At 35.1% G+C, this 17,308-nt stretch overlaps 1 protein-coding gene across 1 annotated transcript; it reads left to right on the top strand.

Annotated features, from left to right (window-relative positions):
- Window positions 1–7,141: 7,141 nt before the first annotated feature.
- LOC112089118 lies at window positions 7,142–8,596 on the top strand. Its single transcript, XM_024160095.1, has one exon. The coding sequence runs from the start codon at window positions 7,142–7,144 to the stop codon at window positions 8,594–8,596; it is 1,455 nt and encodes a 484-aa protein (XP_024015863.1).
- The last annotated feature ends 8,712 nt before the right edge of the window (window positions 8,597–17,308 follow it).

Below are 17,308 nucleotides of genomic sequence, written 5' to 3'. Positions count from 1 at the left end.
AATACATAGTTTTCTCATCTTATATATAATGACAATCAACTCTCTCCAGCTGAGTGACACATCAGCAATAGAGAAAGTGACATGTGGCACATCCAAAAATTGATAAAATAAATAATTAATTAAATTTAAAGCAAAACACATTAAAAACATAAATAAAGATTAATATATATATATATATACATTAGAATGCAATTCAAATTTAATTTAAATATAGAAAAACTTATAAATTTTATATAATACAAGATTTTTTAGATGCACTATTCTATTTTCTTATTTCAATTGATTTAAATTTCATTTTCAAACTAAAAATATACTAAATTTTAATGCAAATACAATCAACTCTCTCCAGCTGAGTGACACATCAGCAATTGAGAAAGTGACATGTGGTACATCCAAAAATTGATAAAATAAATAATTAATTAAATTTAAAGCAAAACACATTAAAAACATAAATAAAGATTAATATATATATATATACATTAGAATGCAATTCAAATTTAATTTAAATATCGAAAAACTTATAAATTTTATATAATACAAGATTTTTTAGATGCACTATTCTATTTTCTTCTTTCAAGTGATTTAAATTTCATTTTCAAACTAAAAATATACTAAATTTTAATGCAAATAAAAAAAATTAAGACTGAATAAAATAAGAAGTTTCAAATATTCTTATATAAAACTTCAACTAATAAATTAAAAAACATAAAAATATTTAATAAACGATTAAAGAGATAACAATTATTAAAAAAAAATTAGTATAAAGAAAGATGTGCACGTAAAAATGTCATACATGAATTTAAATTAAAAAAATGGAATCAATAAAATATATATAACTAAAAAATTCAAAATGGTAAATTGAAAAAGTTAACAAGTATTATATTAGTAAGATTTACAAAGATAAAAAGAATATGAAGATCGAAGAACAAATAAATATTTCTCTCTGATATTAAACGTATATTTATAAGTGAATTATTACGTTTTCATACAAAATTTAAAATAATATATTTTTAATCCCTTATTATTTTGGAAGAAAAATTAGACTATTTGGCACAACCGGTATAGAAGAGATTACAAATAATGTATCATCAAAAAGAAATCAAGGAAAATATAAATATTTTAAACGCAAAACATTGATAATAAACATAAAATTCAATACACATTTTAAAAATATAGTATTTAAATATATATTAAAACAAGACCCGCGTATACACGCGGGTTCTCTCCTAGTATGAACTAATGTTGATATGTAATATCACACAAAAAGGACAAAACAGTAATTAAATCGAAGTTCGATTTTATTGATATCAGATCAGAGTAAATACAACTCAGTTTGTTTCCGAGTTGGTCGTTTTGACGAACTAGGACTTAGGGAACTGAATGCTTTTAATAACTATTAGCTTTTGATCTCTACGTCTCCGCAGGTTCTTGTGTGTTCTTGTAACTGTTCACCGAGAAGTGTTTAACGAACGATGTGGTTAACTCCTTGTAACTGTTTACCGAGTTCCCTTCAAGTCGTGAGAACCAATCGAGAGCGATATCGCCGAGGGTCTCGACAAAAGTTGGCCCTGGACTGCATTTTTTTCCTCAGCAGTTCGGAACTGATATCGGTTCATGCAGATTTTGAATGAGGTCAGGAAATGGCGCGGGTCGGAGTCGCCCTCATAAGTCTTGATCTTGAGCTTTTCCAAGTGCCAAACAGGTGTGCCAGCAATGCGCGGGGTGAAAGGAGTGTTTTGCGTTTCCTGGATAACACGGTCGATCTCCGAACCGCACTTATTGCTCGATGAATCTTTGACGTGATTTGGCAAAGCTGTGTCTTCATTGCCTCAATATCGGCATCACGGGTTGGATCTGTCGGAACAAGCGCGTTTGCTGACCCGAGAGCGGCTGATCGCATCGTTCCAGTGGGCTCACTTTCCGTGTTGAGGTCGTCAATGATGTTGAGTACTCGTAGCAGAGTACAAACTTGACTGAGTTCGGCAATTTGAGTAGCTATTTGGTTGAAGCGCTCCTCGCTTCGTTTTGTAATGGCCTCCAGCTGTGCAGTAAATGCTTGGAGGAGCAAGTCTGCGCTGAGGGTCCTGATAACACCTGATTTTGACCACTTTTATAAATCACTTTTAATATCTTATGCAGGTGTTTTCACTCAGACTAGATTTTGACCCGTGCTATGCACTGTATTATGTTGTAATCAGTTTAAATATCTAGTTTTAAAGTATGTGGACATAAGATATTTATAATATAATGATTTGTATTATATTCAATATTTTAGAGTGAGATTAATAATTGTGTGTAGATGTATGTTGTATTGTAGTTGCTTTACCTTTTTTTGTTACTTTTGTTACATTATTTTTTTGGCATCTCAATCGTTGTTACATAGTAAAATATTACTCGGTCATTCATATTAGATATTGATGTGTTTACATATAAAATCAACAATGTGATGTAAAATGGCATAAGCATTACAATTCAATGTCGATATTAAAAAAATTTCAAATCATGGGAATAATTATAGAATTTAATAAATTATCAAATAAGATAAATTGTGTGGAATAGAAATACATTAAACTTAATGGAGTTGCGAGGGCTGGAATAAAGACGTTTCCTTAAAAAAGGATATGAATAAATCAATATATATAACATATCTACAATATATTAACCGAATCTTACAAATTGCTTTTATTATTCTAGTAAGGCAGTATTGATAATTACAGATAATTTATAGTAGTTATAATAAGATTTGTAAATGAAGACGAATTTGATAAGAAAAGGTAGTTTAGATTGTAATATTTTTAAATGAAGATACACAATACTTTATGTTAAAAATTTTGTCTAAATTGCTGTTTTCTTTATATAGCCAAAATATAGAATTGGTATATTTCTATATATTCATGTCTAAACAATGTTAATTTGGTATGGTTTGGGGTTTAGAAAAATCAAAACATAATTACATATTGTAAATAAACATTTATTCACAGAAAAATTTGAATAATGTTTTGAAATAAGAATATTTCCGTGATATGATATAGGAAACATTACCTTAGAATAAAAATAAGACACAAATAATATAAATGGAGTTCATTTCATATCTTAACCCTAAATCGGAAGTAGTAAACATTCAATAGAATATCAAATTAGCTGATATATTTAAATGACAAAAACAAAGTTAATGAAGGAATATCCTCCGTTTTATACTTTAGATATCCAGATAATTATTATAATGCAATAAGGCAAACAATGCAATAATTATATAGAGATGAAATATAGTTAGAGTAGTGATAATGATGAAAGTAACATAACATAGTGTAAGTTCGAATAAAGCCAACATATAACTTAAGTCTTAACATTATAGAAATTAGGAGGACATCACTCCTTTTGATTAACGAAATAAACTAAAAACATAAAGACAAACTGACTTCAGACTGCTCCCAAACTACGCATCCCTTGCCTCTGAAGATGAAGCATTGCTGGCCGATGCACTTAGCTTATCCCAAATCTGGACAAAATTATAAGTTACAGAAATAAATATATATCATATATATATATATAATATATATTATATGAAAGAAAGACTAATATTTAGTATAACATTTTATTACTTGCTCCTGAGTATGAAAACTTCATCAAGTGCTGGATAAACTATGAAACAGGAAATCTTTCCTCCTTCATAAACATGTATGGTCATTTCATCTATATAAAAAAGTCTATAAATATCAGGAATCAAGACAAATGATTATAATACATGGAATTAAAAAAACATTAAAGATAAAATGGTGACTTACTGAAGTTTTTATTAACAACCCAGTCAGTCAATACACATATTGCATATGGTCCTTTCATTAACCCGCAGTTACATTTTTCCTTGATTTCATATGCCAAATCACAATGAGCGACGTAGTTAAGTTTGTAATCCCTTCAAGTAAACAAAAAATATTACTTAACTACATATAAATAATCATTTAAATTTGTTAACTTAGTGAATATCCTTACTCAAGATCTCGAATACGAAAATTAAGGGTTGGAACAGCATTCCCATCAGATTGAACAACATCAACAACGTCTCTAATCTCCTTATCCAAAACACCAAGCAAATCTGTATGTAAAACCAAAAAAAAATCACTGCATGTCTACATAACATAATATAAACTACTTATATAGAATCCATAAACAACAATAAGAAATTAATGAGTTTATTAGTAATTTAAAATAAAAAGGTATACTTACCAATAGGATAGTAGTGAGTATAAGGCTTGTTGTACACAGATGCAAAATCAACAAACTTAATGAAAGGATCCTCAGTCAAATGTCTGATAGTTGAAACCTTTGTCCTCTGAGTGAGTATGATCTGGTACGCATGTCTGGTGGTTCTTGCATTCCAATTAGAGTTAACTAATCGAAACTGAGGAAGTTTAACCCATTGACTTTCTTGAAAACTTGTTCAAAGTAAGACAGCCCAGCGTTGCAAACGGAAGCAGCAACTCGAAAGCCCTATAAGAGTATTATTAATATTCATATAGATCTATGAGAAAAGTTGTAATAGACAAAATAATCCAAAAAAAATAATGTTCGATGCTTACATCTTCATCAACCAAGATGAAATCCATTCCAGGGAGGCCTTGTTAATCAGTTGATTCCCATCGTTTGAAAACCTTAACTTTGATAGTTTGTTTGAACTCTTCCCATGGAGTTAAGTCCTTCACCATTTGGTAGTCAGCCATCGTAGTTGTATTATAGATTTTTTGGTAGAATGTTTCAAGTTTTGGTTAAGGATGAAGTTAGGGACGACAGAAGATGGTTATATATATAGAGAATATTGAGTAGGTTAAATTGCGATGATTGGAATAAATGTATTTTTAATAAATAGTTAAATGGTTTGCTTCTTTTGGTTTGATATAGGCATATTTTCAACGAATCTAATTGAATCGGTTTCAGATTTGAGAAGAACAATCTTTTGATATTTGTAACGAAATAATGGAAGTTACTGATGAAAAGCTGCAAGTAGAATTCTATCAAATCAATTGAATATATCTGGTTTCTGAACAAAGAATATAATAAGTATGTTTACTATAAATTAAAGGATGCACATACTTTGGAAGAATCGGAATTATATAATACCTCTTTGTTAATTATAAAGTATTACTATGGAAATATATATTGATGCAATTTAAATATTCGGTAATCTTAATAAAGATTGTAATAAGTGATATGAACATAAATATATTTTCATATGTAAAAGGAAATTAAATATATCTATACAACCAACAATAATCATTTAGATATGAACGTTCGATATCCAAAATGGAGACTTTCTTAATTTTTTTTAAATAAATAATTAAATCTTAATAAAAAGCTGCATAAGATATCAATCAAATCAAATTGAGTATTTTTACTTTGCATGCAGAGAATAGAGTAATAAATTCTGCAATATACCAGCCAACAAACAGTATTTAATTTAGCTGTTCCATTAATATTAAGCATATAATATAACAAAATAATAAAATTATGATGTAAATCAAAACACTCAAATTAGAATACATAAAACTATATATTGTAAAAACCGATTAACCAAAGGATAAAAATATCAGATACGTTATAGTTAAAAATGCAGTAATATAAATGTAGATTACAGAAACATAATAGTAAAGAAGTTTTAATCATCTTATATTAAAAAAATTTCAATGATAGACAGAGTTGAGAATATAAAAAAAATCTTATAGTCTTGAGTGATTTCCATACATATAGAAATCAAACATAACTTATAATGCGAATAATTATACAAAGCTAAGAAAGATAGATTATTGGATCAGTTCCTACTCTTCCCAGAAGATGTACTTGCCTCATCGTCGTTCGTACCCAAATCAATGACATCGGTAGGTTTGTTTTGGTTCTTCCAAAACCTGTTACTAATAAAATTCTATTAAGCAAACATTCACATACAAAAAAATGATACCACTTTATATAGTCAATAATGGTTTACACTACAAGAAATATGCTTATTGATAGCACATTTTAATAGCGTAATATTTGTAACTGCTATTAAATGTCATTTGCGGAATTGGGTACTCTAATATAGCACTTAAAAAATGCTAAAGAGTAAATAATGTGAGCGGGAACAAAAAAAGGCTTTGGCTCGCAGAAAACACTTATGCCCGCCAACACTTAGTAAAAATTTCATTTTATAGACAAAACATAACAACATTCTGTCGACTAAAAAAACAACCATTTTCTCGGGTGAGCAAAAAATAGAAAGTTCTAGGGTTTACGAGAGAAGAGAGTGATCTCAAATTCATCAAGCCGATTAACAATCTGACATCTCTGATACCCTCATCGTCGGAAATCTCTTTCACCAGTGTCGATTTTGGGTTTAGATCAGGTCATCTTGATTCCTGTTGGAGTTAAGCTCTCGATTTTGGAGAATTCTAGGTTTAGCAGGAAATTTTCGGCGATTGAGGCACAGTTGTTTGTCAAGTTCAGCGGAAACTAGAATGTAACTCCAATTTCACTCTTCATAAACCCTAAATGTAATTCCATCATTCGATTCATTTAATTCTTATACTTGTTTTACTTACTACACTTTCATTCTCATTTCTTCCCTCTTGAGGTTTCGAAGCTGAAGAGAAACCAAAAGACAGCGAGAAGACATCAAATACATAGGCGAACAAAGCTCAATCGTGTCTGATTTCATCGATAATCAAGGTAAATGTAACTCTTTAATCGGTTTAGGGTTTACACAGAATTGATACGAAATTCGTTTATATTGAAATCTACTTTGTCTTTCGGAGTACTTTTAGGGTGTTTGTTTAGGGTTGAGTCGTTTAGCTAACAATTGTTATTAAGGTTGGAGTATACAATGGTGGACAAGGCATGGGTTCACCTATGCAGGTATCACTTAATAAACATTTGTTGAGGGTAGATGTGCTTCTATATAGTTTACCTGTATAGTTTTGACTTTTTTTATTCACCGACATGCATATGTTGAAGAGCGGATCCTGCATATGAGATTGGTGCTAGGAATTTTGTGAACTCAGTTGCCTCTGCCTTAGGAGATTGTGATTTGGTTATATGCCCGTGCATTGATTGTTGAAACGTAGACCGTCATTCTAAAAATGATGTAGTGGATCACTTGGTCACAAGAGGAATGGATGAGACGTACAAGCTAAGGACTGATTGGTATCATCATGGAGAAGTAAACAGTGGGTCTGACGAAGCAAGGAAAGTGATTAGAGAGTGGAATGAGGAGATTTTAGGGTTATATCAAGCTGCCGAATACTTGGATGAAGAGTTAGCTAACAAGACTGACTTATGCGATGTTGCTGAAGGTTTAGACAAGAGAGAAGACGAGTTTCTAGCTAAACTTGCTGATGCCAAAACGCCATTGTATCCAAGTTGTGCCAGCCATAGCAAGCCATCAGCAATTGTATCGTTGTTTAGGCTGAAGACTCAGAATGGGTGGTCGGACAAGAGCTTCAACGAGCTGTTAGAGACACTGCCGAGTATGTTGCCGGAGGATAATGTGCTTCACACCTCGTTGTATGACGTGAAGAAGTTCCTCAAGTCTTTCCATATGGGGTACGAGAAGATCCATGCCTGTGTTAATGATTGTTGTCTTTTCAGAAAGGGGTTGAAGAAGTTAGACAACTGTCCCAAGTGCAAGACATCAAGATGGAAGACTAACTTCCAAACCGGTGAACTTAAAAAAGGTGTCCCTCAGAAAGTTTTGAGGTACTTTCCCATCATTCCGAGGCTGAAGAGGATGTTTAGGTCAGAGCAAACTGCTAAGGAGCTAAGGTGGCATTTTACTAACAAAAGTAATGATGGAAAGCTGCGTCATCTCGTAGACTCCGTAACATGGGACCAGATGAATTCCAAGTACCCGTTGTTTGCCGCAGAATCAAGGAACATTCGGCTAGGTCTATCTACCGACGGTTTCAATCCATTCAGCATGAAAAATACAAGGTATTCTTGTTGGCCTGTATTGTTGGTGAGTTATAATATGGCTCCAGACTTGTGTATGAAGAAGGAGAATATCATGCTTTCCTTGTTGATTCTTGGACCGTATCAACCTGGCAACAGTATAGATGTGTACCTGGAGCCACTGATCGATGACCTCCAACGATTGTGGGACATTGGAGAGCAAACGTATGATGCATTCAGTAAAACCACATTCACAATGAAGGCAATGCTATTGTGGACTATTAGTGACCTACCTGCATATGGAAATCTGGCTGGCTGCAGAGTAAAAGGTAAGATGGGATGTCCATTATGTGGAAAGCATACTGATAGTTTATGGTTACCTAATAGCAGGAAGCATGTTTACATGTGTCATAGAAAGGGATTATCACCCACGCATAGTTACCATGGGAAGAAGGCAGGGTTCGATGGAAAAGTTGAATATGGAAGGAAGGGTAGGATTCTAACGGGTCATAACATATTTGTGTTGCTGAAGAACTACAAAAACGAGTTTGGAAATGTTAGACAAGCTGGAAAGAAAAGAAAAAGGGTTATTCCTGCGGAGTCATTAACTGATAGTGAAGACGAAGAATCCAAATCAGAGGAGGAAGAGGAAGTAGATGAAGAACAATTATCTAGATGAAAGAAACGATCTATCTTTTTCAATCTTCCTTACTGGGAGGTATGTTATCATTTTACAACTTCATTTATATTTGTTAAATACACTATACATAATTTAAAGACTTTCAGCTAACATGTCTAAATGCAATCCATAGGAACTCCCGGTCAGACATAACTTAGACGTTATGCACGCAGAAAGAAATGTTGCAGCGAGCATCATTTCCACCTTGCTGCATTGTGGAAATTCAAAAGACGGTCTTAATGCTCGTAAAGATCTACAAGTCCTTGGTATTAGGAAAGAGTTGCATCCTAAAGCCAGAGGCAAACGAACTTACTTACCTGCAGCACCATGGACTTTGTCAAAGGAAGAGAAGAGACTATTCTGCAAGCGTCTACATGAGTTCAAAGGACCGGATGGTTATTGCTCCAGTATATCCAGGTGCGTATCATTAGAAGAGTCTAAGACAATGGGATTGAAGTCACACGATTACCATGTGCTCATGCAATAACTTTTACCAGTTGCACTTAGAGGTCTTTTACCGAAAGGGCCTAGAATAGCCATTACACGATTATGTGCATTCTTCAACAATCTATGTCAATGTGTTGTTGATAGGGAGAAAATATCAGGAATGGAAAACAAAATCGTTGAGACTATTTGTATGTTTGAGAGATTTTTCCCACCTAGTTTCTTTGATATAATGGTTCACTTGTGTATATATCTTGGGAGGGAAGCTAGATTAGGTGGACCTGTGAACTTTCGATGGATGTATCCTTTCGAGAGGTAAGTTGTCTATACAAGTTTTTTGATAAGTTTGCTTGCCGCATATTTCATCTTCCATTATCATTATTCTTGTCTTCTTAATTCTTACCAGACACATGAAACTGTTGAAAGACTACGTCAGGAATCCTGCAAGATCGGAAGGATGTATTGCTGAATCATATCTAGCAGAGGAATGTATGCAGTTCTGCAGAGATTTCTTGAGGAAGACCACAAGTGTCGAAGATAGACAAGAACGTAATACTGAATACGAAAGCACTTCAATACTCAAAGGGCGACCTATTTCTGCTGGGAGGTCTATCACACTTTCTGAAGTGGAAAAGAAAACAGCACACCTAGCTGTCATTCAGAATACCGCACTGGTAGATCCTTATGTAGAGTAAGCTCTAATTTCTTTATTATGCTGCATTCATATTCGGAATTCAGTCTTTATACTAATATATTTCATTGTTGTCTAATGTCATTTTGTAAGCATGCATCTGCAATACCTGCAAGACACAAACCCACGGTGTAGACAAGATGCTACTTTCCTATGGAGTACTCACACTAAAAACTTTTCAGAGTGGCTTAAAAAAAGTGTTAAGTAAGCTGTTTCAGTTCCGTATTAATACAAGGTACATTTTAAACGTTTTGTTGATTTACTTACTAAATTATTTTTGTCAGATACCACTTGACTCTACGGAACATGATGACACACTTAAGTGGATTTCATATGGTCCACGTAATATGGCTAGATCATACACTGGTTACGTTGTTAATGGTCTGCGGTTTCACACAACATCAGTTCACAGACAAACGCAAAACAGTGGAGTATATTATGAAGCAACTGCAAGAAACACTTCCCAAATCGTGGATTTGGTTTCTTATTATGGCAGAGTGGTGGACATTATCTTATTAGACTACAATGTATTCTACATACCTCTATTCCGATGTCAATGGGCGGTCAGAGGCAACGGTGTGAAGGTGGACGAAGGTTTTACGTTGGTCAACTTGAACCAAAGTCAAGTCTCTTTCGCAAGGGATCCATTCATTCTGGCATCTCAAGCTAAGCAAATATTCTATTCCAGAGAGGACGAGTCTTCAAATTGGTATGTGGTTATGAGAGGCCCTTCAAGGAGATACACTGAGGCAGACAGTGATGAGGCAGATGCTTGGCCATTACCATTGATTGTTGACATGAACGTAGAACATGTTGACGCTGAAGACCAACCTGCAAGGGTTGATTGTGAAGGAATATACGTTTAGGACATATACATATTACCTATAGCGTAGTTAGAGTCGTTGCTTTCGGTTTCGTGTATATGCTTGACTATGTGGAATATGGTGGTCTGAATTTTTCACTGATGGGTTGTATTGGGTGTTTCAGGTGATAAAGTATGGGTCGACCAAAGGGAAAGAATAGAAAAAGGAAGAATTTATCTGAGGAGCCAGAATTTATTGGGACAGTATATCCGAAAAGTATGCATGATGGAGGGAGAAGACAATGCAGCCGGAAATGATCAACCTGATGAAGTCATGAACGAGGCGGTGCAGACGCAGATTAATGATGAGACACAGAGTCCAGAACATAGAGTGTGCTCTCAGGAACCAGATCTGAACGATGGATTACCGAATGTTGATGAGGATGCATTCCATGACCATGCATTCATGAATGATGAAACGCCGGCGCCTGAATCAGAAGGGAGTACAGCTCCAAACAAGCCTAAGCGATCTAGAGGTCCAACAAGGATGAAAGACATCGCAAGAGATCCTAATAGTCGCATAAAGGTTGAATTCAATAGCATGGGAGAACCGTATGGATCAGGATCGGTTAAGCTGTCATCTTATCTTGGGCCCTTGGTGCGTGAACACATCCCTGTCATTATTGAAGATTGGAGGAAGATTGGTGAAGAACGTAGAACAGTTCTATGGAAATCTGTACAGGTAGACCCACTTGAATTTAGAATAAGGTAAGTATAATGGACTTGATTTTTATTGTTTGTTTTGGAATTTATTGTAGGCAAGGTTCGAATTAGATGAGGAGTATCACAAGATGGCTGTCATCAAGCAAATGGGTTGTATATGGAGGGCTTCAAAGTCGAGGCTAGTCAGCCAGATCAAGAGTGGTAAGAATAACGCAGAAAGATTGAAGCTTCGCCCAAAGAATATTCCACCGGCAGAATGGCGCAAATTTGTGAAGGCTAAAACTAGTGCAGCATTTGAGGTAATCACGTATCCCTCATTTACTTCCATATACAGATAACTGAATTTTCGTTTTCAGGAACTAAGTGACACATATAAAGAAAGAAGGCGAAACCAGATTCCTCATACTTGCAGTCGAAAGGGGATGGTCAGACTGGCTGAAGAGATGGTAATATTCCGTATGTGTAATACTGATGCAACTATATGCAAATAACTAAAATTGCCACCTATTTTCAGAAAAAAGAGAGCTCTGAACCATCTGAAGTAACTAGACTACAGGTATGGGTTAAGTCTCGAACCAAGAAGGATGGCACTGCGGTCAATACAAATGAAGCCGAGAAGATCGTAAGTAGTTAACAATAACTAGTTGGTTTATTTTTAAAAGTTGATGAATACTAGCGTATCTTGGCTGATGTCGAAAGTGTGTGTACAGAAAAAGGCAGCTGAACTTGTTGAAACGGTTTCTCCCTCTTCGACGTCCACAAATCCCAAAGAAGATCTCCTTTCTCAGCTACTTGGGCCTGATAATCCTGGCCGTTTGGGATGAGTCAAACCAAGTTAGCATGCTTCCAGATGAAAAGCAAGTTTATGGATGATATGAAACGAGACCAACTAAGATTGATTCAGCAGGTCCATGATTTAGAGGAAGCACTGTCAAAAATATAGAACCAGGTAAGCGAGTATTTCATGTCTGGTGATAGTAACTCTGGATTTTACATTGTTATTATATTAACTTATGTTGGTATTTCAAATTACATTTTTCAGAAACGAGAAGCTGAAGTCGGAGAGAATTTTGCGCCAAGAGTAAACTCTTGTTTTGTCTTATTTAGCATTTAAAATATATGTCATATGTTTACATCTGTTTTTACAATTCACCATTAACGTTTGCAGAGTGTCAACATGAAATTACAAATGAAGTGTCTGTTATTCGACTGGGCTGGAACGGATGAAAAAGTTGGTGAAGGACGTATTTTGTCTGAAGAGCCTGAGGAATTTGTCAACAGTATATCCTTAGGCCCAAACTCGTACAAAGTTTTGGTGGAAACAGCGATTAAGCCAGAAGCTTATCTTTGGAGACCTGCTCGCAACGTCTTTAATATGGAGCAAGCAGTTGGAGAGATGATTTGCATGGCCTCGAAATTTTGTGGTTCCCTTTAGCAGCGGATGTGAACCAGAAGACATTACGCCTCTGGTAAATATTCTTTAAGTACGGAATATTATAGTTGAGTTTATAGTAAAAGTAAAACTGTGCAATGCTTGACAATGGTTTCATTTGTTTACTGCTTCACATAGTCCTAATACTAGCTCTCGGAACTTCTGCAAGCTGCTTGACTGGGCTAGAACTAACGAGGAAGTTGTTGCAGAGGGTCGTTGGCATTCTCCAGAGCCAAAAGCATTAGTCAACGGACTACCTCTCGGACCTAATGCAGTGAAGGTATTCGTCGATGTGGTTTTATGCCCAAATACCTTCCTCTGGAGGCCAACGACTGAGTTTTTAGATTTGGAGGATTCAGTCAACACCTTTGTCGCCTGGCCTGCTAATAGAGTAATCTTTGAGGCAATTCCTGAAACGAGTTCTCCTATTGCTAACTCTGAATCAACTCCACCAGCTCCAATACAAAAACCAATGAAAGCAATATCAGAAAGTTCTACTCCTATAACTCAGGTAGGTTTTCTTACTAAACTTTCATTTGTTTGGTTTGTTTGGATTTGTTGATTTCGTGTATAGCTATATATTCAAATTGTCTTCGCTACAGGAATCCAACCAAATGGAAACGGGGAATGAAAATAAGAAGTGCTTGGTGATGGCTATTACTGGAAAGAAGCGAGTGATTGCTGAAGGACGTTGGTCCACAAACGATCCACTTCAAACAGTACAATTTGTTCCCTTGGGTCCAAATGCAGTTAAGGTGTGGATTGATGTTGTCAAAGTTAAAGATGCTTGCGTATGGAGGCCTTCGTCTGAGATCGAGTGCATGGAAGATGCAATAGGAACAGCTATTGCTTGGCCAGAGGATAAAGTGGTACTCGTCTAAATGCAGTAGTCATCTGATACTTTAGTTTTTATCTTCTCTGAACTTAAGGATGGTTTCGTTGAAGACATAACCTGATATGTGTTTATGGTTTTCTTTTTTGGAAATGCTTGTATGTTGCTGAAACATTAACCAGTACTCAGTTCTTCTATATGGAAAAGCAGATGCATTTCAATTTTTGTTTACCAGGTTTTGATATTTAGTAAGTGCATTTCTTGAGGTTTTGGATATATCGTATTTGGTTAAAAAAAACCTACATCGCCAAATTCAATAGCACGTAAGAACAGCTCCAACACTAAACAATACAGTGTGAAAAAATAGCTACAGTATATGATGTTGGAGCTAAAATATAATGCTACGACTCAACTAACAACAGCAATGAATTTCTCTTATAGTAAACTAGAATGTAGCTATAAAACCACGCTACTATAAAGGTGTCAATAACACATAAATAATGCTACAAAATTTAATAATACAGCATCTAATTTGTGCTACCGTATCATTTATAATAACATCATAACAATGCTATTATATATATGAATATAATAACATTTTCCATAAACGCTATATTAAGGGGTGTACTCTATTATAGCTCCGGCAGATACAGCGTTTATGAAAACGCTATGAAAGTACTTTCATAGCGTTATTCGTATGCTACGAATGTACATATTTCTTGTAGTGTTACCTTCTAACGAAAGTTTTGGCTTCTGAAATTTGATGATGAATTTCGATCCTAGAAATCCCTCCTCTAGACCTAAGATAGTACCGACCTATGATGATAATATATATGTTATAACATCTATAAATATAAAAATAAATAGTATAATAATAATCACTACTCAGAAATAACACAAACTAACCTTCTCCATGTTTCACAGACCAGTCGGTTAACAGACAATCAAATGGTAATTGTTTTTCAGTGAAAATTTTGTCAGTGAAATCAAGTGCAAGTGATCCTAATGCAACACACGACAACAATAACCCCCTACATAGCAATTACAAAATTTAGTTAATCAAACAATAATAATTTGAATCAGGAAAAAGCAGAAAACTATATCATCAATCTTCTTATAATCCCCTTACTTATAATCCTTGATAGTGAAAGAGATGCTGGCAGTCTTCTTATCTTGTCTTTCAGGGTAAGAATCATCAGTAACTGTGACCAGAGGCTCACTATTGACAACAAAACCCATAATATCTACAGAACCAAAAAAATGGTAAAATTAGATGCAACATGTTCATATTATTTTGTATTTGAACAATATAATTATTTAAAATATTTAGAAAAAGACATAGTTATACCGATGGGAAGGCCAAGCTCTGTTTTACCACCAAGAACATCAGAAATTTTAAGAAAACCATGTGGATTCTCAACTTCGATAGGATCTATGCGATCAACTTCAGTGTTACGTAAAAATCTGATACAACTACCAATTGGAGAATTTGGTTCGTCTGATGTTTCATCAAATACCACAAATTCAGAAAAACAAATCCATTGACCTTCTTCAATTAACTTGTCAAAACTTTTGATTAAATCGGGAATATAGAGAAAAGCTTGAATATTTGGCTGGCTGTATCGATCCATGTAGCTAAGATCTCGGGCTTGGTGTTCTTCTCTGCGTCTGGTGGCTTGAAGAGTGTTGTAAAAACCTCCCTCATAGTAGGGATTTCGATTTATAGGATCCATTGCTTCGGGAATGGAAACAAAATAACCGAGAAATGAAAATATGCTAAAAAAATGGTTCTAGAGTCGATTTACCAACCTTTTTTAGGGTTTTGCGGAAAAGAAAACGCGTGCCCTCCCCGGCAATGGCGCCAAAAACTTGATGTGCTGTCGTGTGTCGAGGGTTGTCAAGTTTTACCCTAAATGAAATCAATAGCCGCAAGTGCACAGCTGATCGATTGTAGTACTTAGGGATCGAATCCACAGGGAAGGAGGATCTTTCCTGCAAAAGCCTTCGAAAGAAATATAAAGTAAGGAAGTCTAGAACCAGGCGAGTTTTGTGAGGGTTTTGGGTGGTGTGTTTAAAACGTAAAAATGAATCTTAAAAGAGAAAATATAAAAATTAAAATGATCTAATAACTAAACTTAATGAAAACGCGTAAAAACGAGAAAAACGGCTAGACCTAATTGCTTTAATAAAAATCGATTGGGAGAATGAAAACACTAGACTAAAACTTGAATAAAAATCGGTGTGAATCTATAGAAAAGAAGGCACTGGGATTCATGGAAGTTTTCTCAGGGGTATGAACGATTCAAAACATTGCTAGAGAGTAAATTTGATAAGATCTTAGCTTAAACTTTTTGAACTGGAGTCACGGACATATGAATACGCCACTGTCGTGATCATAGACAACTATCTCTCTCAACCCTGACCAGTAGGTTTCCAGCCTTGGAAGAGAATAGATGCATTATGTTTAAGACTCGTCAGCATTCACAAATCGCCCATAGGTAGGTTTCCACTCCTATGTTTGTTTTGCTCTCCCAAACTAGATCAGACACCGGATGAACACTTTCGTGTCACCAAGCATCTGGATCAGATTGTAGTTCATGACGCTACTCTCATGCAGTAAAAACGAATTTAGAAGAAAAAGTTCTAAGATTTGGCTGAATAGCTCATAGAATCCTCATCGAACATATGTATCCCCATCGAACATCCCTTAGACCCAACAATAAAACTACTCAGACATGATAAACGAAATCAAAAACATAATATTAAAAAGTAGAACAGAAACCGAAATTGAAAAAGAAAGAACAAGGGTTCAAGAGATAGATCTCTCTCTCCCTAAAACCTAAAAACAAAGCTTAAAGTAAAATTTCTGTAAAGTATTTCGTCTCTCTTTTTTCTCTCCTAAAAAATGACCTAAATGATATGTATTTATAGTCTCCAATACTCTCTGGTGTCTAGGGTTCCAGAATTGAGGCTGTGAAAATGACACGGGCTTCAGAAATGGGCCTTCAAACTCGGAATTAGCTGCCCGCGGTCGGGATGTGCGTGACCGCGGAGAATGGATGGCTGGCCGCGGTCGGGATGGTTGTGACCGCGGGAAATAGCCTGTTGGCTGCGGGTGGAAACGCTTGCCGGCTGGTTTACAGGACATCTTGCTCTTTCCGTATCTTTTGATTCAACCGTTGGATTGCCAAGTAGTAAAGTGTGCTCGAAAGCTGATACTTCCATCTTTGAGATCTCCAAATTTGAGCTGGATCAGATGGTGAGAAGGCCTTCAATCGGGGGTGAACTTCTGACGGTTTGACTCTGAGCTAAAAATCTAGTCTTCTATCCATTTTGTTAAGCTTTTCCCTAAGTTTTCTGAAAAGAGTCTTGAAACTACAAATACTAGAAAAACGTAATAAAAGTACTTGAAAGCAATTAATAACATAGAAAAAGTATTTCAAAACGATCCATAAAAGTGGTCAAAATACGGTGTTATCAACATCTGTGCACTTGGAGACATTTATAGGTGATAAAAATTTAAAACATGAAGCTTAGTAAAACAAACACACTGTTTACAATCGCATCAAGCCTCAAGAGCATCCATAGGTACCTAAAACACTCCAATACGGAACAAGGCTCTAGGACTAACTTAAGACTTCTTCACCTCTAACTATGCATGAAAACCTCAAAAATTATAGAAATGCAACTATGTACAAGACACAAAAATTAACAAAAAACGACCAGAGGTCGATAGCTCGACTGGAAAGGTACCTTTGGGTAATCTAAAAGGTCACACAATTGTGTGA

This window comes from Eutrema salsugineum, unplaced genomic scaffold (assembly GCF_000478725.1).
Source record: "Eutrema salsugineum unplaced genomic scaffold, Eutsalg1_0 scaffold_12, whole genome shotgun sequence".
Lineage (NCBI taxonomy): Eukaryota > Viridiplantae > Streptophyta > Magnoliopsida > Brassicales > Brassicaceae > Eutrema > Eutrema salsugineum.
Note: the sequence above shows the minus strand (reverse complement) of the source record. Positions and strands in the feature narration are given on the sequence as shown.

What these genes read in the sequence shown, in the direction of transcription:
- LOC112089118 (XM_024160095.1), top strand. Translation starts at nt 7,142, where the DNA reads ATGGATGAGACGTACAAGCTAAGGACTGATTGGTATCATCATGGAGAA.